Consider the following 26765-nt stretch of genomic DNA (forward strand, 5'->3'; position numbering starts at 1 on the left):
TTTACTGACACCTTCACTGAAACTTCATGTCAACCATCATCTGGATTACTGTGGTGAACTCCTAATACTTGTCCTCATCCTCTAATCTTTCTCCACTCTATTCGTTAGCCACATGATAACCAGAGTGATTTTTCTAAAATTTCTAGCCAATTTGGTTATTCACCTATTTGAAATCTTCAGTATTCCTTCAGAAGATTCAAATTAAGGTCCAAATTATTTATCCTGGCATAAAAACTTTCTTTATAATTGAGCCTTTGGTCTATCTCTAGCCCCATCTCTTGGCTTTCCCTCTTTTACTATACTCCATTCATTCTATTTCCAGTTCTCAGAAGAACCCTGCTTTCTGTCTTCTGTGCCATTGCATATGATATACCTTCTTTCTAGACCATCCCCTCATTTCATTTAGTTTACTTTTATTTACCTTTCAAGAATCAGTCTTACCCCGTCTGCTTTAGCTCTCACCTAAGTGTTCTCCTATAGCACTATGAGTATAGCTGCGACAGTCTTGACCACCCTATGTGTACATGTTTCTTTGTTAGTCAGTTACATTCTAGACCAGAAGCTCATTGAGGGCTTCATTTTCATCACCTCAGAAAGAAACTCAGTAACCATCAGCAGTTACTCCCTATACCCTCCTCTGGCAACCACTATTTCCTGTCTCCATTTTCTATGGATTTGCCTATTCTGGATTTTTATATAAATGGCATCATTACAGTATGTGGCCCTTTGTGACTGACTTCTTCCACTTAGCATGATGTTTTCAAGTTTCATGCATGTTGTAGCATGTATCACTACTTTGTTTATATGGCCAAATTATTTTCTTTTGCATGGCTATCCCACATTTTATTTATCCATTCATCAGTTGGTGGACATTTGGGTTGTTTCCACTTTTTGACTGTTGTAAGTAATGCTGCTGTGAACATTCACATACAACCTTTTGTGTGGATATGTTTTCATTTCTCTTGAGTATATATTTAGGAATGGAATTGCTGGATCATGTACGGTAGCTCTATGTTTAACTTTTTGAAGAACTGCAAAACTATTTTCCAAAGTAACTGCAGCATTTTATACTATTTTTCCACTACGTAAAATTTTTCTACAATCCTCACCAATGCTTGTTGTGTTTTTTATTGTAGCCATCTTAAGAGGGTACCATGCATATTTGTATCATCAGAACTTAGCAAAGTACCTAGCACATGATAGGCAATCTACTACAAATTTACTGAGTGAATGATTAGCACATAGCTGGCAATTGTTAGAATTGGCATTCAACCCCATGTCCTTCTGACTTGAAAGTCCCTTACTGTGTGCTGTATTACATCTTTTACCTTATTGCTTTATTAGAAGATTTATCTTTTCAAAAACTTATTAAACCAAACAATAGCATTGTATTCTGATAAGTATTATCACAGAAATATACACACACAAAAAAGTATGAACACAGGGTCCGAAGTGACCAAAGCTTCCTTGAGAGTTGGGGTGGGGTCCATGCAGTCTTCTCAGAAATAACACTTGAACTGATTATTTAATTCCATAGGTCGTTAGGCAGACAGAGCAGCAAGGGCAATTTGAAAGAAGAAATAAGTATGTGCTGAGGATCCTAAGTATATTAACCCGGCTTGTGTAATGAATGAATAAACCAAGAAATGTAAGAAAGAGAAAGGAAAACACTTGGGGGAATATATGCTTAGTTTGTTGGCTGAGGAATAGCCCAAATCAGAAGTTCACATGGCATTTCAACACTTGAAGCTTAAAATCAAGGAAAGGGCAAAGATAGTGATACAAATTTGAGACTCACTCTAAATGATAGTAGTTGAAGTCATGGTTAAGATTGCCCAAGGAGAACATGTAGTATAAAATAGAAAGAGGGCCAGCGTGGTAGCTTACATCTGTAATACCAGCACTTTGGGAGGCCGAGGCGGGTGGATCATCTGAGGTTAGGAGTTGGAGACCAGCCTGGCCAACATGGCGAAGCCCAATCTCTACTAAAAATACAAAAAAAAATTAGCTGGGTGTTGTGGCACATGCCTGTAATCCCAGCTACTCGGGAGACTGAGGCAGGATAATCTCTTGAATCCGGGAAGTAGAGGTTGCAGGTAGCCAAGATCGTGCCACTGCACTCCAGCCTGGGCGACAGAGTGAGACTCCTTCTCAAAAAAAAAAGTTAGAAAAGGACCAAAACAAAACCATCAATTTAAGGAAAGACAGAAAAATTTAAAGCAAATGAAAGAAACAAGGAAAGCTTGTTAGAGAGTTGGGAAGAGAAGCAGGTGAGAGTAAAGTCATAGGATATAAGAATGTTGACATGATTTCAAGCTTACAGAAAAGTTGCAAGAATAATAGAAAGTCCTCAAATAGCTTTCATCCAGATTATCCTAACCTTTTACTGTATTTTGTTTAGCAAGTAGAGCTTTTAAAGGAGATATTGTCAACATCTAATGTTACAAAGCAATAAATTCTCTATTGGATTTAGCAATTCAAAGTATAGATAAAGCTTATTCAGAATAGTTTTAGTAGAGCATTTGGGATGGAAGCAGATTGTGATAAACCATGATGTTAATGAAAAGTAAAGAAGTAGAAACAGTGAGCAGTAGCTCCCTTTCCCAGAAGTTTGATTTTGAAACGAAGGGAAAAAAGGGAGTGATAAGCTAGCAACACTGCCTATTATGATTATTCAAACATGAAACCTTCCTCTCTCCTACTCATCTTTCTCATCTTTTCCAAAATATTCTCAGACTTATGTTACTTCACTTTTTCTGTTTTATATTACATCTTTCTTCATTTTTATCTTGACTATAAAGTACAGTCATTTGGCCAAATAAGTTTACTTTGAAGCTATAATCCTTATTTTGTTAATTTTGTTGTTGTTGTTTCCATGTATCTATAAAAAGAAGCAGTAGTGGTAACAGCCGCCAAGAAAGTCCTTCAGTTCCATCTTGTCAGGAAAATGAGAAGAAACTTAATGGTGAAAAGATAGAGAGTTCCATTGATGAACAGGTTCAGACTGCTGCAGATGATTCTCTACGAAGTGATAGCGTTCCATCTCTTCCTGATGAAAAAGGTAACTTTCTTTGCAAATAAATGTGTAACCATTTGTTCGGAAACCAGAGAAAAGGGGATCCTTGTTATAAAGTAGCAAATAAGCTGTATGCGGTGGCTCATGCCAGTAATTCCAGCACTTTGGGAGGCTGAGGTGGGAGAATTGCTTGAGCCTAGGAGTTTGAAACCATCCAGGGAAACATAGGGAGACCCCTGTCTCTACAAAACAATTAAAAATTAGCCAGGCTTGGTGGCACAGCCTATGGTCCTAGTATGTGAGAGGCTGAGATGGGAGAATCACTTTAGCCTAGGAGATCAAGTCTACAGTGAGCTGTGATTGAGCCATAGCACTCCAGCTTCGGCAACAGAGCAAGACCCTGTCTCAAAAAAAAATTAAATAAGTAAATAAAGTGGCAGACAACTTGACTACAACTGTGTTCTAGTATTTTGGAATGTAGACATGAAAAGTGATGTATTTGGATACTTAGCTGAGGAGATTTCTAACTTTATTTCGTTAATATTTACTAAACTTTATCTCATGAATAATATAGTGTTTCTAATTAAAGCACTGATGACAAATTTAATTGTAGATAATATTTGTAAGCCTTAGAAGGAAACACAGTAACCATGTATGACTTGTTTGTACCATGGTGCCTGGACTTCCAATAACAGTGAATAAATAATTTTCAAGTGACTGTTTTAAAATATCATGAACAGTGACTTTATTTAACTTCTTTAAACAATATTGAATTACTTGCCCAGTGCTTTACTTGACTAGCAGAAATACAAAAACAAAAATGTATTATTAGTTGGACTGCTGCTACTTCTGGCCATGATGGAACAACAGGGACCAGATTTGCTTACCCTCTTTTTTTTCATTTTTTATTTTTTATTTATTTATTTATTTATTTTTTTTGTGAGACAGAATCTTGCTCTGTCACCAGGCTGGAGTGCAGTGGCATGATCTCAGCTCACAGGAACCTCCGCCTCCTGGGTTCAAGCAATTCTCCTGCCTCAGCCTCCTGAGTAGCTGGGATTATAGGCATGCGCCACAACGCCTGGCTAATTTTTGTATTTTTAGTAGAGACGGGGTTTCACCATACTGGTCAGGCTGGTCTCAAACTCCTGAACTCATGATCCGTCCACCTTGGCCTCCCAAAGTGCTGGGATTACAGGTCTGAGCAACTGCGCCCAGCCTGCTTCCCTCTTAAAGCAAGTAAAATATCAGGCAAAACATGAAGTAACTATTTTTAAGACAGTGGGGCCTCAGGCAGTGAATTGTGTTGATTCATGAGAGACTGGAAACAAATGAGTGCTACAGTTCTACCAGTTTACTGCCTAGGGAGTTTCCAGACTACAGAGCATGGAGCCCAGTGGTCTTCTTGAGTTGAGAAAATTGAGTTAGGAATCTGAAGAAGCCAAGACAGCTAGAATTCACAAGGCAGCCACTATCCAAAGAATGAAACCCTTAAAAACCTCCTACGTAGGAGAAAATATAAATCTAGGCAGCATTCGGTTTGGTGATGACTTCTGAGGTATGTAACACCTCAAGGTATGATCTGTGAAAGAAAAAATTGATGAATTGTGCTTTATCAGAATTTAAAAACTTCCACTCTGTGAAAGACATTGTGAAGAGAATGAAAAGACAAGCCACAGATTGGGAGAAAATATTTGCAAATCACATATTTGATAAAGGATTTCTATCTAGAGTATGTAAAGAACTCTTGAAACTCAATAATAGAAGGCTGGGTGTGGTGGTTCATACCTGAAATCCCAGCACTTTGGGAGGCTGAGGCAGGCAGATCACCTAAGGTCAGGATTTCGAGACCAGCCTGGCTAATCTGGTGAAACCTCATCTCTACTAAAAATGCAAAAATTATCTGGGCATGGTGGTACGCACCTGTAGTCCCAGCTACTCAGGAGGCTGAAGCAGGAGAATTGCTCAAACCTTGGAGGTGGAGGTTGCAGTGAGCCAAGATTGTGCCACTGCACTCCAGCCTGGGCAACAAGAGAGAGATTCTGTCTCAAAAAAAAAAAAATAAATAATAATTTCAATAATAGGAAAAACAACTCAATTTTTAAAATGTACAGAAGATCTGAACAGATACTTTATTGAAGAAAATATGCAGATGGCACATAGACACAGGAAAAAGTCTTCAACCACATATATCATTAGAGAAATTAAAATTGAAATCACAGGATACTATAACACATTACTAGAATGACTATCAGAAAAATGGACAATAATAAATTGGTGACAAGGATGCAGAGCAACAGGAACTTGCATACATTGTTGGTGAGAATGGAAAATTATATGGTCATCGTGGAAGATAGTTTCATAGTGTCTTGTAAGACTTAACCATACAATCCAGCAATCACATGCCTGGGTATTTACTGAGTGATCTGAAAATTTACGTCTACATAAAAACCTATATACTGATGTTCATAGCAGCATATTCATAATTGCTAAGAACTATAAGCAATCAAGATGTCCTTTACTAGGAAAATGGATAAATAAACTGGTACATCCATACAATGAAATACTATTCAGCTATTAAAAGGAATAATCTTTTGATTCATGCAACAACATGGACAAATTTTACAGTCCTGCACTCTACCAGACCTCCCCTCTACCAGGGGAGCTATTGAAGGGAGCGCACTTGGACGAATTTTAAGTGAATTTTACTAAGTGAAAAAGCAGGCCCCAAAAATCTATCTGTTATAATATGATTCAATTTATATGACAGTATGTAAAAGGCACAACTAAAGAGATGGAAAACAATTGGTTTCTAGGCATTAGGGGGAAGAGGAAGTAGTTGACTGCAAAGAGGATGCATGGAGGGACGTTTAGGGTGAAGGAACTGTTACATAGAGTAGTTGTTCTGTATGTATGTATGTTCTGTATGATGCTGTGTATTTGTCAAAACCTTGGAACTGTGTATCACAATGAGTAAATTTTAGTATCTGTGAACTAATCATGCAAACACACACATGAATCAGGATATTGGGAGATCCCAAAATGGAACGCAGCCTGCGATAAATGGATCTAACTGTATTACAAATATATGGCATAACGACATTGAAGCAGTTAGGGAAAAGAGCTGACCTAAGTAAGTAACTTTGGAAAATGGTGTCTTGAGTGGAAACTGTTAATATAAGCCTAATACAAAAGGAACGGTACATAAACCTATACTCTAGTTGGATAATAGTTTTTCACGGGGGTACAGGTTAACAGTTCTTTACATATATATTGGGTTTGAACAAATAAGTAAATGAGTGTTGGATGGTGGGAGCCATGTTTCTCAGTATTGGAAGGGAAGATACACAAGAAAGGAAGACTAGAATGAACTCTGGTACTGGATCATAGACGTAAGTATGAATTCATGTTTAGCTGGCTGACTGAATGGATATAAAAGCAATTGTAATTGTGTGCGTAAGTATGTGCACACACTTGTACACATGGATTAATATATATCCATATATTACCTAGCTCTGTCCACTGAGCAAGTGCAGAAGCAGTGATACACCCGTAGTAACAAGGACAACTAGTGCCTACAAATTCTTTCTTTCTTTCTGATTTTTTAAAGAGATGGGGTCTTGCTCTGTCACCCAGGCTGGTCTCAAACTCCTGGCCTCGAGGGATCCTCCCACCTTGGCATCCCAAAATGCTGGGATTGCAGGTGTGAGCCACTGTGCCTGGCCCCTAGATTGTGGTTTCTAAGTATCATTCCTTAATAAAATAAATAAGAGCTTTTTGGAGAAATGGCTGATTCTAGGGCTGTAGGGAAAATACAATGAGCCTGGAGTATCTTGTAGTACCAGAAAGTGAAGAAGTATTCAATTAAAAAAAAAAAAAAAAACCGTGTCAAAGGCACACAGGAACCAGCCTGAAAGATCTGTCATATTCTAATTAAACTTGGAATTAATGAGTTTTTTAAAAAGATATTTTTACTTGCATTTCTTTGATTGATAGTAATGTTAAACAGTTTTTCACTTTTACTATTTATATTTGCTTTGTAAAGCATCTGATCTGACCTTTTTTCATTTTTCTATAGGTGTATTAGTGGTTTTCTAATTGATTTGTAAGAGCTCTCTAAATTTTTTGCAACATTAATCTTTATATTTCTTAACGTAATATTTCTAGGTATTTTTAGAGGTTTTTTTCCTTGCTTGTAAGGCAAATGAATTTTAATGTTTCATGTCTATTTTTTAGTGATCAGTTTTATGAATTTATGTTGGATTGTCCCATAAAGAGGCAAAGGGCTACTAATTGAATACCTACTGAGAACAGTTATAATGATAAAATCTACTTTCTCCATATTCTTTTAGACTCAACATCTATTGCAACAGAATATTCTCTGAAATTTGATGAATCCATGACAGAAGATGAAATAGAAGAACAATCATTTCGATCATTACTACCTTCAGAAAGTCACCGCAGATTTAATATGGAAAAGAGAAGAGGTCATCATGATGACTCTGATGAAGAAGCTTCTCCAGAAAAAACTACGCTGTCTACTGCCAAGGTGTGTTTCACTTTATGTGTGGAGGTAAATGGTTGTGGATATGTTCTCTCAAAGATATGAGAAAACATTTTGTACTTGTCTCATTTGTCAGCTACTAGAATGATTTTTCTAAGATATCAATTTTATTTTATAGTTTTCCTATGAAATCTGGCTTCACTTTCCTTACAAAGTACAATACAAACTTATTTTTTGGAATGATATATGAGGCCTTTGAGGATCTGAGCCAATATTATCTCTCTAGCTTTTGTACTTGCTTCACTCTTCTAATGCTGTATTCCATTTAGAAATTTACATTCGTTCTTACCAAATTGTATGCTTTTTGGTTAGCAGAAACAAATTCTTATCCCACTTTGGATCCTTGGGACAGTAATTGGCTTGCAGTAGTTTATTAAAATTTTATTGGCTGAGTTAATTAGCAGATGAATGTTAATCTGCCTCAGGTGCCTTTTTAAAGAATATTCTCTTACATTGTTGATGGCCTTGTTAAATACATAGTTTGTTTTTGTAAATGCATACCACTTTTAGTGGAGTGAAGTACCAAAAGGTTAGATGATGATAAACAAGAAAGAAACCATCTACTTTAGGAACTGAACATGCCATTCTCAGGAGGACAAGATAGCTTTTCTAAATTTACTATGGAGATGGTTCGACAGTATATGAAAGAAGAAGAAATGAGGGCAGCTCACCAGTCTTCACTCCTGCGTCTCCGCGAAAAGGCCTTGAAGGAGAAGACTAAGGCTGAGTTGGCCTGGTTAGAGCATCAAAAAAAGTAAGTTCCTTCAGTGAGTACAGTTTTCACTAATTTCTTCGTTCTTAAAACAGAATGCTTTATATTTTAAGATGTTTTTGTTTCCTCATTTGATTTGATTTGAGCAACCCAGTTTCTCAAGCTAGAAGTATGGCAGTCATATTTGATTTGTATTTCTTTCAAGACCTCCTCCTACTCACATAACATTTTCTTTGCATTCCTCTTTTACCACTTAACTGACTGTAATCTTATGTTGTCATATGATACAATATTGTAAATTTCCCAAAGTCCTTCTGTCTTCAGAGGACACATTCTAGGGCTTGCATATACCTCAGTAAAATACTTATTCGGATATGAATGGTTACAGCTACATGTAGCAACTGCTTTTCACATTTGAAAATGTTAAATTGGTTTGTAGACTTTTTAGTAGTCAAGAATTCTTGACATTATTCAGGTAAGAGAAATTTAATCAAATCTTTGTCTGAATGAAAAATATTATTTGCAGACATCTACGAGACAAAGGAGAGGATGATAAAATGCCCCCACTCCGGAAGAAACAGCGTGGTTTGCTTTTAAGGTTGCAGCAAGAAAAGGTATGTTAGGGAAGACACCCCTTTAGGATAGCTTATAAGGCAAGTTAGGTTATGGAATCTATTATTTTGCCTGATTTCTTTTCCTTATTATTGCCTTAAATGAGATTTAGTTGATACTTCCACTGTTTATGTTCATACTACTATACTTATAGGGGTTGCTTGATAATCTACTGTATTTCTCCTAAATTAGGATTGTGTGTGTCACTGCTAAATTAATAAAATACACAGGCAAACTTTCTACCTTCATGTAGTAAGTAAAAGAAAAATACTCTTTTGAAATACATATTTTAAAAATTAAGATATGTGTAAAAGAATCTATTTGGATTAAATTTTAAGTTATTGTTTCCTAGACTTTCATGACATATTAATTACATATTGATAAATATTTTGGCTTAATGGACTTAGAAAGACCTTAGTTTTGAATTCTGGAGAGGCAGCATGGTAGTGTAGTGGTAAAGAATTCAGGCTCTGGAGTTAGATTTCCTAGGCTAAAATCCCAGCTTTACCAGTTGCTGGTTTCATAACCTGGAACAAGTTACTTAACTTCTCTGTGTCTCAGTTTCCTCATCTGTAAACTGAAGATAATAATAGTAACATACTTTATAGGGTTGTTTTGAGGAATAAGTGAGTTAATACATAAAATAAACTTAGAGCAGACTGTGGCACAATGGTAAGTGCTCAATAAATGTTAGTTGCTATTATTTGAATTCCAGTGTTGTCCCTTGCAACTGTGTAATCACGGTCAAAGTTTAAGTAACTCTCTGAGACTTAATTTCCTCATCTGTAGGAGTGGGATTATACTTCATATGGTGGTTGTGAGGATTAAATGAGGTAACATATGTAAAATGTGTTTCACTGTGCCTGGTAAGTATTCAATAGATTCTAGTTATTTTTTTCCATATTAACCTGTTGCCAGGTGCTAGCTACTATGTTAAATGATTTAGGAACCTAATTATCTGAATTATATATTGGCTTATTACTTAGTTATATGTTTATCCCAGGAAACATTACAGATGATATGAATTTGAATAAATTCTGAATTCTATTTAAAAAAAAAGTTGTGTATTTTTAATCCAAAAAATTGATTTTAAAATAAATTAAAATTTTTTCTTAGTTAAAATAAGTAAATAACTTTCTATAATGTTACAGTAGCTTTCTGTTATAAAATAAAATGAAAACAAGATTTATAAATTTATCCCTCATTCTGTGGGGTTTCTTTTCACTTTCTTGATAGTATCCTTTGAAGTATAAGATTTTTCATTTTAATACATCTGGTATTTTATTGCATGCCTGCTAATAACACATTTTTTGTTTTGATTAGTTTGAAAATGTGTTTGTTTCACCTTTATGTTTGAAGAATATTTTTAATAGGCATAAAATTATTTTCTTTCAGCACTTTTAAAGATGTTTTTCCATTATTTACTGCTTTTATTGTTTATGTGGAGAGGTCAGTTATCTTAATGTTGTTCTTTTGAAGGTTCCTTTTAAGATTATTTAAAAATTATCCAATTTTTCAGTAGTTTTACTATGATGCATGTAGGCGTGGTTTCCTTTGTATTCATCCTATTTAAGATTTGCTGAGCTTCTTGTATTGGTTGTTTTATTTAATCAGTTTTTCAGAAACTGTCTCTTCATGTATTGCTTCTGCTCCCGCCTCCCTTTTTTTTTTTTTTTTTTTTTTTTTTGTGAGACAGGGACCCACTCAGTTGCCCAGGCTGGAGTACAGTGGCACGATCTCAGCTCACTGCAACCTCTGCCTCCGGGGCTCAAGCAGTCCACTCACCCAAGCCTCCCCTGTAGCTGGGACCACAGGTGTGCGCCACCAGTGCCAGGTAATTTTTTGTAGAGATGGGGTTTCACCATGTTGCCCAGGCTGGTCTTGAACTCCTGGACTCAAGTGATCCCCAACCTTGGCCTCCCAGAGTACTGGGATTACAGGTGTGAGCTACTGTGCCTGGCCACTTCTGCCTCATTCTTTTTCTCTTTTACTTCAGGGACTTCAATTAGACATAGGTTAGACCTTTTGACCATTTGCCACATCCCTTTCCTCTGTCTTGTTTGTATTTTATTCCTTAAAACAAACAAATTAAAAACTAAAAGCACTGTGCTTCAGTTTGGAAAGTTTTTATTGACCTGTCTTTGAGTTCATTAGTATGTCTTCTACTTTGCCCAATGTACTGCTAAGTCTCTCCAGTGAGTTCTTAATTTGATCTGTTTTAGTGTTTTAGTTCTATAATACCCAATTTTATTCTTTTTAAAATAGATTTTAAGTCTGTTAAAATTTTCTACCCTTTAATCTACTTGGTTTTTGTTTTTGTTTTGGTTTTTGTTTTTGTTTTTGAGACGGAGTTTCACTCTTCCTGCAATGGTGCGATCTTGGCTCACTGCAAACCCTGCCTCAGCCTCCTGAGTAGCTGGGATTACAGGCGTGTGCCACCACACCCAGCTAATTTTTTTGTATTTTTAGTAGAGATGGGGTTTCACCATGTTGGCCAGGCTGGTCTCAAACCCCTGATCTCAGGTGATCCACCCGCCTTGGCTTCCCAAAGTGCCGGGATTACAGGCATGAGCCACTGTGCCCGGCCTACTTTTCTATCTTTTTCTACATATTATCCATAGTTATTTTAATTTTCTGTACTGTTATTTCTTCCCTGTCTGCTTATATGTAGCCATCTGTGCCTCTATTATTACTATTGTCTGTTTTCTTTTTTTTTTTTTTTTAACTATCGTATGGCTCCTTTACTTTGCATGCCTAGTAATTTTTTTGTTGAGTACTAGACAGCAGTATATAAATAACTGCAAAGGCTCCAGCTGATGGTCTCTTCCCCCAGAGAGGATTTATCCTTTCTTTTGCTATTTTATTAGAGTTTTCTTTTGCTATTTTATTAGAGTTATCAACTGTTCATCTTAATTCATTCAAAGATTGTGCTGGGTTAGGGTTGGGTTGTAGAGTTGGTAAGCCTCAGTCTACGTCTGGTTTGCATTGTCCCTGGGTTGGGGCTCTCCAGGGCTTCACTGGAAACCCAGATACAATTACTCAGCACAAGAGACTGGAGATTTCTGCTGTGCTTTCAAGGCTTTTCTGGGTTAACTCCTTAGCCCTCTATGTGCTCCTTCAGAACTTGACAACTGCTTTGAGGAGAATGTGAGTTTAAGATCTCCTGAGTCTCCAGTTTTGTCACTGCGGCTCTGTATAGCTGGTTAGAGTGTTGACTGGTGTAACCACTTTGAGTTGAGAGCAATTGCCACTACCTGGTTCAGTTGAGGACATATATGATATACGACTCAGCAGTTCTGTCTTGGTATATATCCTAAAAAAGCTTTCACATATGTGCAGAGGAAAATGGAAACAACTTAATTTCTTCAATAAAAGAATAGATGAAATAAAACATATTCTTGCAAGAAAGTATAGTACTACAGGAAACTGAATGTATTAGATATCAGCACTGTCTATAGAGATATCTGAAATGATAGTAATTTTCTATATCTGTGTTGTCCAATACTGTAGCTACTAGCCACATGTAGCTAGAAGCTGTCATACTGGAGAGTGTAGCAGTAGATCTTCCTTTACCAAAAACCATAATGTTCTTTTTTATAGAAAAGCAAGATGCAAAGAATATATACAGTATTATACCAGTCATGTAAATTTTTTTAATGTAACCAATTAGTGGTATATGTTCTGTGGAACCACTCATGCATCAAAAGCAAAAAACCACATATAGGAATGATACACTTCTGGGGAAGAGAGGAAGGAGGAAAAGATTGGCATGGAGTTTGGTTTCATCTATGTTTATCTATTTATAGATAACATATTTGAAACAAATGTGCAAACTGTTAAATATGTTTAATGCCAGTGGTAGGGATATGAGTGACTACTTTTTCTTTTTGTAATACTTAAGAATTTTTTAAGTAAATATGCAAAATATACTCTTTGATCCAATTGGTTACCCCTGAAAAGTTGCCTTATAGGGTTGAAAGAACCAAAGTGTAAGAATATATGTGCTAAGATATCTATTGCAACTGTAGCAGAAAGAATTCTTTTGACTGATAGCGAAATGGCTGGCTCTAAGCAATTTGGTACAACCGTATCCAAAAAAGAGAGACCGTATTTTCCTATGTCTTACCAGTTTTACCCTCCCTGAAGTGATATTCATAACACATAAAAATAACCATTTTAATAAAGTGAATAATTCACTTATACCATTCACCATTTTAAAGTAAGCAATTCATTTGTACAACTTTGTGTGTTCTTACAAGAGGAGCAAACCTTGTTTCCCAAGTATTCCTTAGAAATTGTCTTTTTTTTCTTCTAGGCTTGAATTGGGTGAATTTATACATTATTTGGTTCAGAAATTCAGGCCTAAGTTAGTGGAAGTTTCAAAATGTACTTTGTGAAACTCTGGCCTCTAAGACCCTTTCACAGGTCTGGAAGATCAAAACTATTTTCATGATACTCTGATATGAATTTACCCTTTTCACTGTGTTGACATTTGCACTAAATAGGAGAAAACAATGCTGAGTAAAACTGCTGGTGCTTTAGCACAAGTCAGTGGCACCAAACCGTATTGGTAATTGTCTTATTCTTCATGCCACTTACTTGCAGTTAAAGAAAGCAAGTTTCATTTAGAATGTCCTGATTGAGTAGTAAGAATTATTAATCTTATTGTCTTAAACTCTTGAGTACATGTCTTTTTTGTATTCTGTGTGACAGAAACGGGAAATCCATAATCAGACACCTTTGCTCGATACCAGAATATAGTGATTAATTCAAGGAGAAGTATTTGTGCGCTTGTTTGAATTGTGAGCTTTTTTAAAAATTTTTTTTCATGGAATAGCATTTTTACTTGAAAGAATGATTCAAGGCAAACTGCTAATTCAGATTTGGTTATTTGACAAATGTTTTTCTCAAAAACGAAGCAAGTATCCCTGTCACTTCAGAAAAATAACTGACAGCATATATTGCCAAAGATAAAATTCAAGCTTTCACACACAAGTCAGGATTCTGAAAAATTTCCATTGCCCACCCAAAATAATTTTTCTTTTGAGATTAATGGTGATATTCATGAGTATAACTGTTTGATATTGCATAATGAAGTGTGTCAACATTTAGAAAATCCGCATAACTTAGTGAACCAACATTTTCCCAGTGATCAATGCACAATGTTAAAAAAAATCAAGCTAGACAATAAAGAGATATGCAAAACGCTAAAATATCATTCTTTTCACTAAATTATTTTTTGTTTTGGAAAATATAGTTACTTTCTTTAAAATGTATACAACCATTGTATACTCATTAGGGAATGAGAATAAAGAGCAAATAATATATTTGCTCATAATGTATTTAGTATTATAAAAAATGGTTTGATGCTCAGAGTCCCCTGACAGGGTCTCAAGACTTCCAGGGACTCCATAGAGCACACTCTGAGAACTACTACTCCAGAAAAATTTATAAATGTGCCCAAGAAGACAAAATATATAAGGCTGTTTACTTACAGCATTGTTTGTACAATAGTAAAAAATAAACAACAACCTTAAAATCTCACCATATGGGGTGGGCACAGTGGCTTACACCTATAATCTCAGTACTTTGGGAGGCCAAAGCAGACGCATCACTTGAGGCCAGGAGTTTGAGACCACCCTGGGCAACATAGCAAGACCCTGTGTCTACAAAAAAATAAAATAAAAATTAGCTATGCATGGTGGCACGTGCTTGTAGTCCTAGCTACTTGGGAGGCTAAGGTGGGAAGATCACTTGAGCCCACAAGTTTGAGGCTGCATTGAGTTGTGATTGAGCCACTGTACTCCAGCCTGGACAACAGAGCAAGACCTTGTCTCTAAAAAATTTTAAAAATAAAAATAATCCCACCATATGGGTAATAGATAAATATATGGTTCTCCACTCTAATTTTATGCAGCATCAAAAGGCATAAATTAGCATGGCGAAATATCGAAAGTGATATCTAGTAAAGCAAGATTTAAAACATATACATATGATATTTATAAAATATTTTTAAGCATACAAACCAAATAGTGTATCTTTTTGTTTACAGATAAGCACAAATATTTTTAGAATAATTTAAAAAGAATGTGCTGGAAGGATAGATACCAAAGCCATGATAGTTGTTACCTCTGAGGAGTTGGGGCACAAGATTGCAGACTAGTTTTATCCGTAATGTTTTATTTCTTTACAGGATTGAAGACTTGGAGAAAATATAACTGAATATTAACAATTGTTAATTTGATGTTTTGGAAGTGTAGATGTTTACAAAGCACTTTTTTGCATTTTAAGGTAGTTTCAAAAAATCTCAGTGATTAAAATAATTATAACTACAAATTTTAATGTCTTTATTATGCTTTATTAATAAGAAAACATTGATTGATTGATTGATTGATTGATTGATTGATTGAGACAGGGTCTCACTCTGTTTCCCGGGCTGGAGTGCAGTGGCATGATTTTGGCTCACTGCAACCTTGACCTCCTGGGCTCAGGTTGATCCTCCCACCTCAGCCTCCCAAGTAGCTGGGACCACAGGTGAGTGCCACCATGCCTGGCTAATTTTTGCATCTTTTGTAAAGGCGGGGTTTCACCGTGTTGCCCAGGCTAGTCAACTCCTGGGCTCAAGTGATCTGCCTGCCTTGGCCTCCCAAAGTGCTAGGATTACAGATGTGAGCCAACATATCTAACCGAAAAAACAGATTTAAAACAAATTTATTTTTAAAAAAGGATTATCTGTTAAATTTTGACAATTATTAGCAGTGAAATGTGTTATCTTCTGCCCACATAGCAATTGAAAACTTAGTATTCTGTGTGGAGAGAGATTGATGCAATGTAGTCTTAAATGTTTCTGGTAGCATTGTAGGCGGGGGCAGTCCTTTTTTGAAAGCAATTTTAAAAACTGTTTTTAAGAACCATAAAATGATTCATTGTCTTTGACGTGTTTATTTTACTTTTAGAAATCTCTCCTAGAGAACTAGTCTGTGGTATGGTCATTAAAGCATTATTTGGGATAGTAAAACATTATAGGGGCCTAAAAGTTTAGCAATAGATTAATAGTTACATTAATTAGTTTACTTGATAAGCAGCTATTAAACTAGTAAGTGTAAACGTTAAGTAGCATTATGGAAAAATGTGAAATGTATGTTTTAAAATGGGATATGAAATTATCAGTCTAATTATAATTTAAATAAAATTAAGGGATCATATGAAATTATTTTAGAATGGTGGGATTGTATGTGATTTATTTCCTCCCTCATTATTTTTTAAACTTTTCAGTATTACTACTTTTGTTATAAAATACTGTATGTATTTGTTTTTAATATATGTGATGATTTTTTTTTTAATATTACTTTGGCCTTGTCTTCTCCCAATCTTGATCCCTGTCTTAACTCTTTAAACCTTAGGCAGAAATAAAACGTCTTCAAGAAGCCAATAAGGCAGCTCGGAAGGAAAGACAGCTGATTCTTAAACAGCAGGAGGAGATAGAAAGGATCCGACAGACCACCATAAAACTACAGGAGAAGTTGAAGTCTGCAGGGGAGAGTAAATTGGTAAACTACATGAAGTTATTATTTGTTTCCTGTCTTAGGTTGATTGCCGGTGTCTCACCCTGTCTCATGTTCTAAGATGATAGTCATTCAAACAGTATGATACAATAATGAACTAGGATAAAGTTCTATGGATGGGCCAGTCTTAGTCCATTTTCTGTTGCTATAACTGAATACCTAAGACTGGGTAATTTATAAAGGAGCAAAATTTTTTCTTACAGTTCTGGAAGGTGAGAAGTTCAAGGTCAAGGTGCCATATCTGGTGAGGGCCTTCTTGCTGGTAGGGACTCTCCACAGAGTCCCAAGGGGTGATGCAGGGCATCACATGACATGGGGGCTGAGCGTGCTAACTCAATCCTCTCTTTCTTATTAAGCCACTAAAGTCCAACCCTTATGACATCGTCTATTTCTAATTACCTTTCAAAAGTTCTACCTCTCAAATACCATAGTCTGATTTCCCACTGTCTTAATGTTACAATGAAAATTAAGATTCAACATGAGTTACAGAGGGGACAAACATTCAAACTGTAGCAATGCCCTAATGTATAGTGAGAGTTTTATTTTTTTCCTATGGAATATTCAAATTTTGAAAGGGCCACATAGTTCTTATACAATATTAGTTTAATTTAGTATATATTTCACTTACAAACTAAATTGGAACAGAGGGCGTTGCTCTTATTTATCAATCCAAATATATTCTTCAGAATTAATGGGGGACACTGTTTTACTATTTACATGATACTCATCTTAGCTATCCAACTTTAATACAATGATACATGATTCAAAGGAGATATTAGACAAAAACAAAATTTGAAACTTTTTTTTTTTTTGTCGAGGGAGGACACGGTTTCACTCCATCACCTGGACTGGAATAAAATGGTGCAATCACAGCTCACAGCAGGCTTGACCTCCCAGGGGTCAAGTAATCCTCTCACCTCAGCCTTTCCAGTAGCTGGGACTATAGGCATGCACCTCCACCCCCAGCGAACTTTTTGTAGAGATGGGGTTTCGCCATGTTGTTCAGGCTGGTCTCCAACTCCTGGGCTCAAGCAATCCATCTGCCTTAGCCTCCTAGAGTGTTGGGATTACAGGTGTGAGCCACCATGTTCAGTGGACCTATTCTAAGGTACTATAAAATGTCAGTGTAGGGCTGGGTGCTGTGACTCACGCCTGTAATCGCAACAGTTTGGGAGGCCTAGGTGGGCAGATCGCTTGAGCTTAGGAGTTTGAGATCAGCCTGGGCAACAGGGCAAAACACCCAGCTCTACAAAAAACACAAAAATTAGCTGGGCATGGTGGCATACACCTATAGTCCCAGCTACTTGCAAGACTGAGGTGGGAGGATTGCTTCAGCCTAGCAGGCCGAGGCTGCAGTAAGCTGTGATCACACCACTGCACTCCAACCTAAGTGATAAAGCAAGACCCTGTCTCAAAAAAAAAAAAAAAAAAAAAAGTCATTATAGTGTGAGAAAACTCAAACTGTATAGCAGTATAATTTTTAAAATTCCTAATATGCTCTGCTTTGATTTTTAAAGTAAACTTTAAATTTTGAAAAAATCTGAAACTTACAGAAAAATGTCAAACAATACAAAAAATTCTGTTATCCTGAGTTATCTGAGAGTAAGTTGCCAACAAATTAACAGTGATACATTACTACCGCTTAATCTGCAGACTACCTGAAAGTGGTTGCCCTTCTCATTCCACCTGGGCTCTGACTCCCCAAATTGGGCTATTCCCATCTCCTCATACCTTCTCTTCCTTATCTCTTTGGACTCTGGCTATTGTGCTAGGAAGTTCTCTGTGGTAAGGCCATCCTCACTGTGTTTGGGCTTGCAATTGTGTGTGGGGTCACTTCCATGTGACATTCTTGTTGGCCTTCTTGGGCTCTGATTCTCCTTACCAGCCACCCTCCTGCATTAAATGCCCTCTTCATCCTGCTCAGGTTCTGAGACCCCACTCTTGCCCTCCTGTGTCCCTCAACCCCTACAGAGATGCCTGCCTTGCTCTGTCCCATCCAGTGACTTTAAGACTGAACTGTTCAGGAGGAAGAAAGGGAAGCTCAAGGGCTCTACTTTTTTTTTTTTTTTTAAACAAAATAAAAACAGTCATGACTGTCCCTACCCATCTTCCTGAAAAGTTAGGAGAATAAATGACTGTGGGGAAGGCATACTAAGCAATTAAAGTTTTACTTTTTGCTCATCAGAAATAATGTATTGATTAATAGTTTTCAGATGTTTTCTTTACAAACTTTTTTAATTTTTGAAAACCTAGTTTTGCATAAGGAATATTCAAAGGAAAAAACCCTTGCCCTCGTATGATTAAAATAAATGTTACATCTTCCAGTCATTCTTTGTGTCTGTACATGTGTGTTTTATATAGTTATAGATCTAACTTTTTTATTCCTTTTGAGTGGTTCAACTTTGAAATGTCAGAGAGGACATGTAGATACTAGATTACTAATAGCAGAAGCTTTTTTGGATTTCTTACATTTCTTTAAAATTATTACATGTTGTGATATTCTCTTTTTCTCTCTATATATAAATGATGGTAAAAATATACATAATATGAAATGTACTAGTTTAACCATTTTTAAGTGTGTGATATATTTTGTCCTTTATTATCTTATTTTCAACTCTTTTATAAACATTGTATTGTGGATAAACTTAATTTTGAATTGACAGTATTATGATGACTTCAAGGTCCTATTAAAGTCCAATACAATTTTGCCTCTTTTTGTTTGCAGGACTCTCATAGTGATGAAGATACAAAGGATAATAAGGCAACCAGTCCTGGTCCAACTGACTTGGAGACCCGCAGTCCTTCTCCCATTTCAATCTCCAGCAGTGAAACTAGCAGCATTATGCAGAAACTGAAGAAAATGAGAAGCCGCATGGATGAAAAGTAATTTGTTTTGTATAAATATCTCTTGTTTAGTTACATTGAAAGTAGTACAGCAAATAACATTTGTAATATACTTCATTAGATTGAGATAAATATTTTATGGATTCAGTAGCATTTTAGCAGAATTGTTAGAAGCCAATTAACTGTAGATCTTATTTATAAAACAATTTTAATACGAACAGGTTTCTTATTTTAAAAAACCAAAAAACAAGGCTAGGAGTGGTGACTCACACCTATAATCCCAGCACTTTGAGAAACTGAGGCAGGAGGATCATCTGAGCCCAGGAGTTCAAGACCAACCTGGGCAACATAGTGAGACCCCCATCTCTACAAAAAAATAAAATTAGCTGGGCATGGTACCATGTTCCTGTAGTCTCAGCTATGTGGGAGGCTGAGGTGGGAGGATCCTTTGAGCCTAGGAGGTCAAGGCTGCAGTGAGCTATGATTGTGCCACTGCACTCCAGCCAGGGTGACAGAGCTAGACCCTGTCTCCAAAAAAAAAAAAAAAAAAAAAAGTATCTGCACGTGTACCCATAACAAAGTTTTCCCCTTTCTTTTACTAAAGAAAAGCATGTCTAATAATTTGGGGAAGCAACTAATGGTATATCCTGACATTTCATCCTGTGGCTCTCTGGCACCTCTCAGGCTTATTCAAATAGATGAAATTTTAACCTGGTGAATAGGTATGAGTTCCTTAGCTAAAAGCAGAAAGGCTGAAAATTTCCAGGAATGTTGATTTGGCAGTCTAACCTTCTTCTAAAATAGTTCTGAGAATTAATGTGTAAAGACTCTGAAAGAAAGCTACTCCAACTTAGATATAGCTCAGGTGTACATCAGTGTTGACCATATAAAATGACATTTATGTGAGACTTTTACTCTTTGGGGTATATATTTAATTAAATACGGTTATAAATTAACTGCTTGTGGACTCTATTCTTGCCTCTGTAACCTCCACCCCATATCTAGCTTCCTCGAAACCCATTAAATATGAAAGAGACTCATTAGAAATTTTTGTTGACCACCCATTTTAAGTTCGCAATTTGAACTACTACAGATTGAATTTAAGTTTTAATTTGATAACCTTTGGCAGTATACCACACATCACCAAATTTAATGATGCTCTATTTATATGTTAAATCAATCTATGATTTAGTTTGTTTTGCAACAGTCAAGCAGTTGTAAGTGAAATCCTTACTTTCTGTAGGTGCAGTTCTATATTGGCACTTCATTGCAAGAAAGGCATTTCATAACTTAAAAACACCTAAATTGATTATGAAAATGTCTTAAATACAGCTTTAAAAAATTAAAAATATAAGAGGTGAAACCAAGTATTGACAAATATATGAATGAATGGTCCTTTTGGATGATTTCCATGGGATAGACTGATAAAGGCTTCTTCAAGTAGGAATTTATTAAAATTTAGATTAAACATGTTTTCTTCCTTTCCTGATAAAAATTTCCAGTAGCCTATATGGGCATACTGTATTGTTCCAGCAATCTTTTGAAATAAAAATTAGAATAATCTCTCCGATTTTTATCACTAATTTGACTTTGTATATCTGCCACAAATGTCTTTGAGTGGTAAATGTTGGGGGAACACAGTGTCAGGGTGATTTCTTCATTGATCCCTTGCTCTTCTATTTCAGTAAAATCTTCATTGCCAGTGTCTACGAATGATATCCTAATTTGACCACCTTTGTAGAAAAAAGCTGTTAATTCTAGTCTGCCCTTGAGATCAGTCAGCTTCTGGGCTGCTTATTTCAGATTTGGTTAAAGCTTTAAAAATCCTAAATAACAAGTTTAAGTTTGGATTTATTGACTTTGTTCCAAATTTTGTTAATTATTTTAATATACTCCAAAATATTAATCACCTAGAGTGTTTGTATTATTCCTCTACCTTTCCTTGACAACTATGGCAATTGATTTTTGAGAGATTTGTCAAGGAGAATAGGCATTGAAGCATTCAGTGACTTTTTGATCTGTTTGAGGCAATGAAATTGTGTTTGTGATAGGAATAAAGACAGTAGTGTCAAAGAAATGTTTGAATGATGGTGCTGAAATCTGAGGATGTGGCCGGGCCTGGTGGCTCACGCCTGTAATCCCAGCACTTTGGGAGGCCGAAGCGGGCAGATCACCTGTGGTCAGGAATTCAAGACCAACCATGGCCAACATGGTAAAACCCCGTCTCTACTAAAAATACAAAATTAGCCAGGCGCGGTGACACATGGCTGTAATCCCAGCTACTCTGGAGGCTGAGGCAGGAGAATCACTTGAACCTGGGAGATGGAGGTTGCAGTGAGCTGAGCTCACGCCCCTGTACTCCAGCCTGGGCAACAAGAACAAAACTTAGTCTCAAAAAAAAGAAATCTGAGGATGAACTAAAGTATTTTCCGAAATTGGTGGTGCATAGAAAAGGAAGAGTATTGTTATGCACTATTTTTTGGTCTCTGAAACAAAGTAATGTGAAAACTAGCTTTTAAATACCATTTATATTATCAGAGCACCATAGTTTCATCTCCTTCAATGATGTTGGAATGTCAGCTCAATAAATACAGAGTCAGTTAATTTCATAGTCATTTGCTACAGTAGACACCTAACGACAAAATCATTTGAACCTCTGCTACTTCGTGACCAGGAACTTATTTGTTCCATAGATTTGCAAAGGTAGTCATTCCTATTTTATTGTTATAAATCACCAAAGAGTAGTCGTCCTTCTCAGTAAATTTAGCTAGTTTTTAGGGGGAACCTTTTCATTTTGTGTCATTGCTTATTGGTAACCTTCTGAACTCTGATTTTATGACAGATATTTTTCTGAAGCGATCATATCATTTTTGGCTATAGTGAAAGATTTCCTTTTTTTTTTTTTACTGAGACAGTAATGCCTTTATTGAATATTAAAAGCCATACGTTATATTCCTAACATATGGCTTTTGACCTCTTCGTTGAGTAGACATTTTATAAATGTCATATAATTTCCATTTATCAGCATATTAAAAGGAAAAAATAATATTCAAAATGCGAAAGACAATAATGAAAACATGTTTGCAAAAGACATACAGTAGATCTAAGCCATGAACTGAATAGCTCTCGGTGTTTTTGGTTATATTGGTAAGTGAAATCTGAGTTTTATTACTGCAAGGGATGTTATTTACAATTTAAGTGGATTGCCTATAAACATGAAACAGATATTCATGGAAAAACATCCCGATTGACTCTTCCTGTTTATAGAACAAACGAAACACTGAAAGAATGGTGTTTTCTTCATCTTTAAGTGTTTCATTACTTAAAATAGGACACTGCATTTTTTCTTTCATTCGTTAACAGTAGCTTCTTCTTCCATATTATTTATTAATTATACACTTACTCTCTCAGCAATTGTTTATTGATTAATGTTTGAGTATGCTAAGTTCTGAGGGGTACCAAGATAAATCAGACTTAAACCCTGGTCTCAAGCTTAGAGTGTAGACGGAAAAAAGAATGAGGGGCAGGTTCATATAGAGAAATATATCTAGATCAATTGTTAAGGAAGTTCAGAAAAGAGAAATTCTTACTGACAGTGTGATATATGTCAAGGACATTTTCATGGATGAGTGTACTTTTTTTAAGAGTCTCACTATGTTGCCCACAATAGGGTTGAATTCAAACTCCTGGGTATGAGTGATCCTCCCCACTCAGCCTCCTGAGGGAGTTAAATATATTGTTGAATTAGTAAGTACTTTCAAACATCAAAAGAAGGGGCAGAAAGTATATAGCTATTTTCTGGTTTGGTCATTCATTGCAGACCACGGTAACATAGAAAGATGAAACCTTTAGTCACAACATTTTAAATACTCTTTTTACACTTCCCAGTTGGCTTACAAAACTGTTAAAGGAGAAAAATTAATGTATTTGGTTTTAAATGATTGATCAAAAAGTTAAGCAGATAAATATTTTATGACACTTCTCTGTCCAAATGTCTCTGTCCAAATTTATTGTCTGATCAATGTCGAAATCTTCACCATTAATATGAATTTTAAAAATGAAAGATTTTCAAGAGAAGGCTTTTGATATTCCATTAAAGGAGATATTTTAATTAGATTGTTTTAAATAATAATGTTAAATAGCATTGCCTTAAATTGAATAGAATTTTCTTAGATAACATTCTAGTCTACGTATAGTAGCTGAATAAATCCTGATAGTCTGATACTTTGTTTTTATTCTCTGCGGGAATTCCTAGGTCAGGAGTAATGTGCTGTATTCTTTTGTTTACTTAGGTGTATGTAAATTATTAGATAATTTTAAGTAATAGAATAGATTTTGCTATAGAAAATCAGACCTGGAGGCCGAGACGGGCAGATCACGAGGTCAGGAGATTGAGACCATCCTGGCCAACACGGTGAAACCCCGTCTCTACTAAAAATACAAAAAATTAGCTGGGCGTGGTGGCGGCGCCTGTAGTCCCAGTTACTCAGGAGGCTGAGGCAGGAGAATGGCGTGAACCCGGGAGGTGGAGCTTGCAGTGAGCTGGGATCTGGCCACTGCACTCCAGCCTGGGCGACAGAGCCAGACTCCGTCTCAAAAAAAAAAAAAAAGAAAATCAGACCTAAGCTACATTTTCTTTTTGGTCAAAACTGTCTGTATCCTCATTTGTCCTCCTGTTTTTTTTTTTTTTTTTTAATTATTAAAGATGCTAAAATACTCAAAATAATCCGTTTTAAAATGTAAAGCACTAATGTTCCATTTTTAATTATAACAGTAATAGAATTAAAAACCCAGAAGGAATAAAATGATTTAAGGTATTGTTTTTTTGTGAGTTTTGTTTTGGGAAGAGTAAAAAGTAATATTTTAGTTTAGCTAGGTAGTCTCAGTAGTTTGGAGATACATAGCATTGCATAAGGATTCATTAATAAAGCAGCAGTAATTTTCTTCAAGATCAGTACAAATACAGCAGTGATTCTTAACTTTTTGGGGATCTTGAGTTCACTTGTAAATCAGACGAATGCTTTGGAACCTTGCCTCAGAAAAATGCATATACACACATGTATACAATCTTACATGCAATTCCAGGGTGTCCATGGACTCCTTGGTATTCCAGTGGAGTAACTAATGATAATGGAAGCACAGTAACATACTAAACAAATACAGAACTGTAAATGTTTCTTCTGTGAAGGTATTAAGATTTTGTTTGTTTTTGATATCTTTTATAATGAAAGGATTTTTAGACATAGGAGTTCTATTTAAAATTTAGATTATAATTTTATTCAAATTATAGAATGATTTTATAATCTGTTAGAATGTGGCCACAATTATATCAGCTCACTGGGCAACAAAAGTTCTCACCTACATCACATGGTCTAGCAGTCACATGGTCTGACAGTCTTTTGAGGTACAAAATAAGTGGAAATAGTCCAACAGAGAGTCATAAAATGTTAAAATTAGAAGGGCTCTTAGGGAAGCCATAAAACATAGTCCCTTTGTTTTACATGAAGAAATTGAGGCCCACAGAGTTTATGTAACTTTCCCCAGGTCACACACACACAGCAGAATGGCAGAGCTGAAACTAGAACCTTGTTTTCCAGAGTTCAGCTAGCTAAAGTCAAAGTTAAGTTAGCATATCTGCTTTCAACCTCATAGATTTTTTTAAAACCTAAATTGATGACTTAAAGTTATCTTCATTGGAAACTGATCCTTCTAAATAGTATTTTGTTGAAATTAGCAAAGTGCTAGATGGCTAATTACTGGAGTTGAATAGCTGTACAGAGCAAGTTCAGAATGTGAAAGTGTGACTTTAAAAGTGAATTAAGGCCAAGCGCGGTGGCTCACACCTGTAATCCCAGCACTTTGGGAGGCCGAAGTGGGCAGATCATGAGGTCAGGAAATCGAGACCATCCTGGCCAACATGGTGAAACCCCGTCTCTGCCAAAAATATAAAAATTAGCTGGGCGTGGTGGCACGTGCCTGTAATCCCAGCTACTCGGGAGGCTGAGGCAGGAGAATTGCTTGAACCAGGGAGTCAGAGGTTGCAGTGAGCCAAGATCGCACCATTGCACTCCAGCATGGTGACAGAACAAGACTCCATCTCAAAAAAAAAAAAAAAAGTGAATTAAGCCAGGCACAGTGGCTCATGCCTGTAATCGCACTACTTTGGGAGGCCAAGGTGGGTGGATCACCTGAGGTCAGGAGTTGAAGACCAGCCTGGTCCACATGGTAAAACCCTGTCTCTACTGAAAATCCAAAAAATTAGCCAGGCGTGGTGGTGCATGCCTGTAATCCCAGCTACTCAAGAGACTGAGGCAGGAGAATCTCTTGAACTCGGGAGACGGAGATTGCAGTGAGCTGAGGTTGCACCATTGCACACCAGTCTGGGCAACACAAGTGAAACTCTATCTCAAAAAAAAAAAAAATTTAAAAAGTGAATTAAGCTGGCCACAGCGGCTCAGGCCTGTAATCCCAGCATTTTGGGAGGCTAAGGCAGGTGGATCACCTGAGGTCAGGAGTTCAAGACCAGCCTGGCCAACATGGTGAAACCCAGTCTCTACTAAAAAAAAAATACAAAAATTAGCCGGGCATGGTGGCAGGTGCCTTTAATCCCAGCTACTTCAGAGACTGGGGCAGGAGAATTGCTGAACCCGGGAGGTGGAGGTTGCAGTGAACCGAGATGGTGCTGCTGCACTCCAGCCTGGGCAACACAGCAAGACTCCGTCTCAAAAAAAAAAAAGAGCTAATTAAGTACTCATTAATTCCTTAAGTTCAAACATTTAAAAAACTTAATGATTTCCATACTAGACTAAATCTGTTGTATATCTTATTGTCCAGTGTTCCGTTACCATCAGGGGACTTGTTGGGGCAATGCGTTGACATCAATCAAAAGCATTTTGTATTAGTCGGCATTTATGTCTGCATCATTCACAATTTTTGTTTCTTTTCTGTGTAGCATCTTGAAGAATTACTTATTCTATTGTGAAGTAATGCTCTTTTATCTCAACTTTATTCAACGTTTAAAGGGTACTCCTTATAGAATGTATTTATATTTAATAAGGAACATGTTTATGGAAAGAAGTTCTAACTTTAAGTTAAACTTTTCTTACACTTTTTTAAACTATTTTATTTTCATTTTCTATTAGTTAGTTATTTCGTTCCTCATTCCTAAACTAGAGCTTTTGAATATGCTTAATCTTTAATAGAGGAAAATTATTGTTCTCTGTATTGGGCTAGAGAAAAAGTTTAAATTGCATATTTTTAAAGTTTATTTCACATTTTCCAATATTATTTTACTTTTTGTACTAGGTCATGCATGCATTTAGCAGTTATACACTTAAGAGGGTGGGTAATATTTGAATGTTATGAATAGATTTTTGAGCCTTTTGCCAAGTGCCTTTGTTTTGCGTAATATTTTGATAATTGACATCAAAATAAGTTTATTGTACGTTCATA

General features: G+C 36.2%; 1 protein-coding gene across 11 annotated transcripts in view; it reads left to right on the forward strand.

The window, feature by feature from the left end:
* Nucleotides 1-26765, forward strand: part of CEP350 (centrosomal protein 350) — a 161274-nt gene that overhangs the window by 91969 nt on the left and 42540 nt on the right. For 8 of the 11 annotated variants that reach the window (XM_028851021.2, XM_078001058.1, XM_078001059.1 and 5 more), the window contains 6 exons: nucleotides 2892-3061; nucleotides 7369-7565; nucleotides 8150-8334; nucleotides 8819-8906; nucleotides 16308-16454; nucleotides 19195-19352. In XM_028851021.2, the coding sequence (XP_028706854.2) occupies nucleotides 2892-3061; nucleotides 7369-7565; nucleotides 8150-8334; nucleotides 8819-8906; nucleotides 16308-16454; nucleotides 19195-19352 (945 nt within the window). The remainder of the gene's footprint in view (nucleotides 1-2891; nucleotides 3062-7368; nucleotides 7566-8149; nucleotides 8335-8818; nucleotides 8907-16307; nucleotides 16455-19194; nucleotides 19353-26765) is intronic. The other 3 variants (XM_078001043.1, XM_078001048.1, XM_078001057.1) reach the window with 1 other exon arrangement.

Source organism: Macaca mulatta, chromosome 1, assembly GCF_049350105.2.
Source record: "Macaca mulatta isolate MMU2019108-1 chromosome 1, T2T-MMU8v2.0, whole genome shotgun sequence".
Taxonomy (NCBI): domain Eukaryota; kingdom Metazoa; phylum Chordata; class Mammalia; order Primates; family Cercopithecidae; genus Macaca; species Macaca mulatta.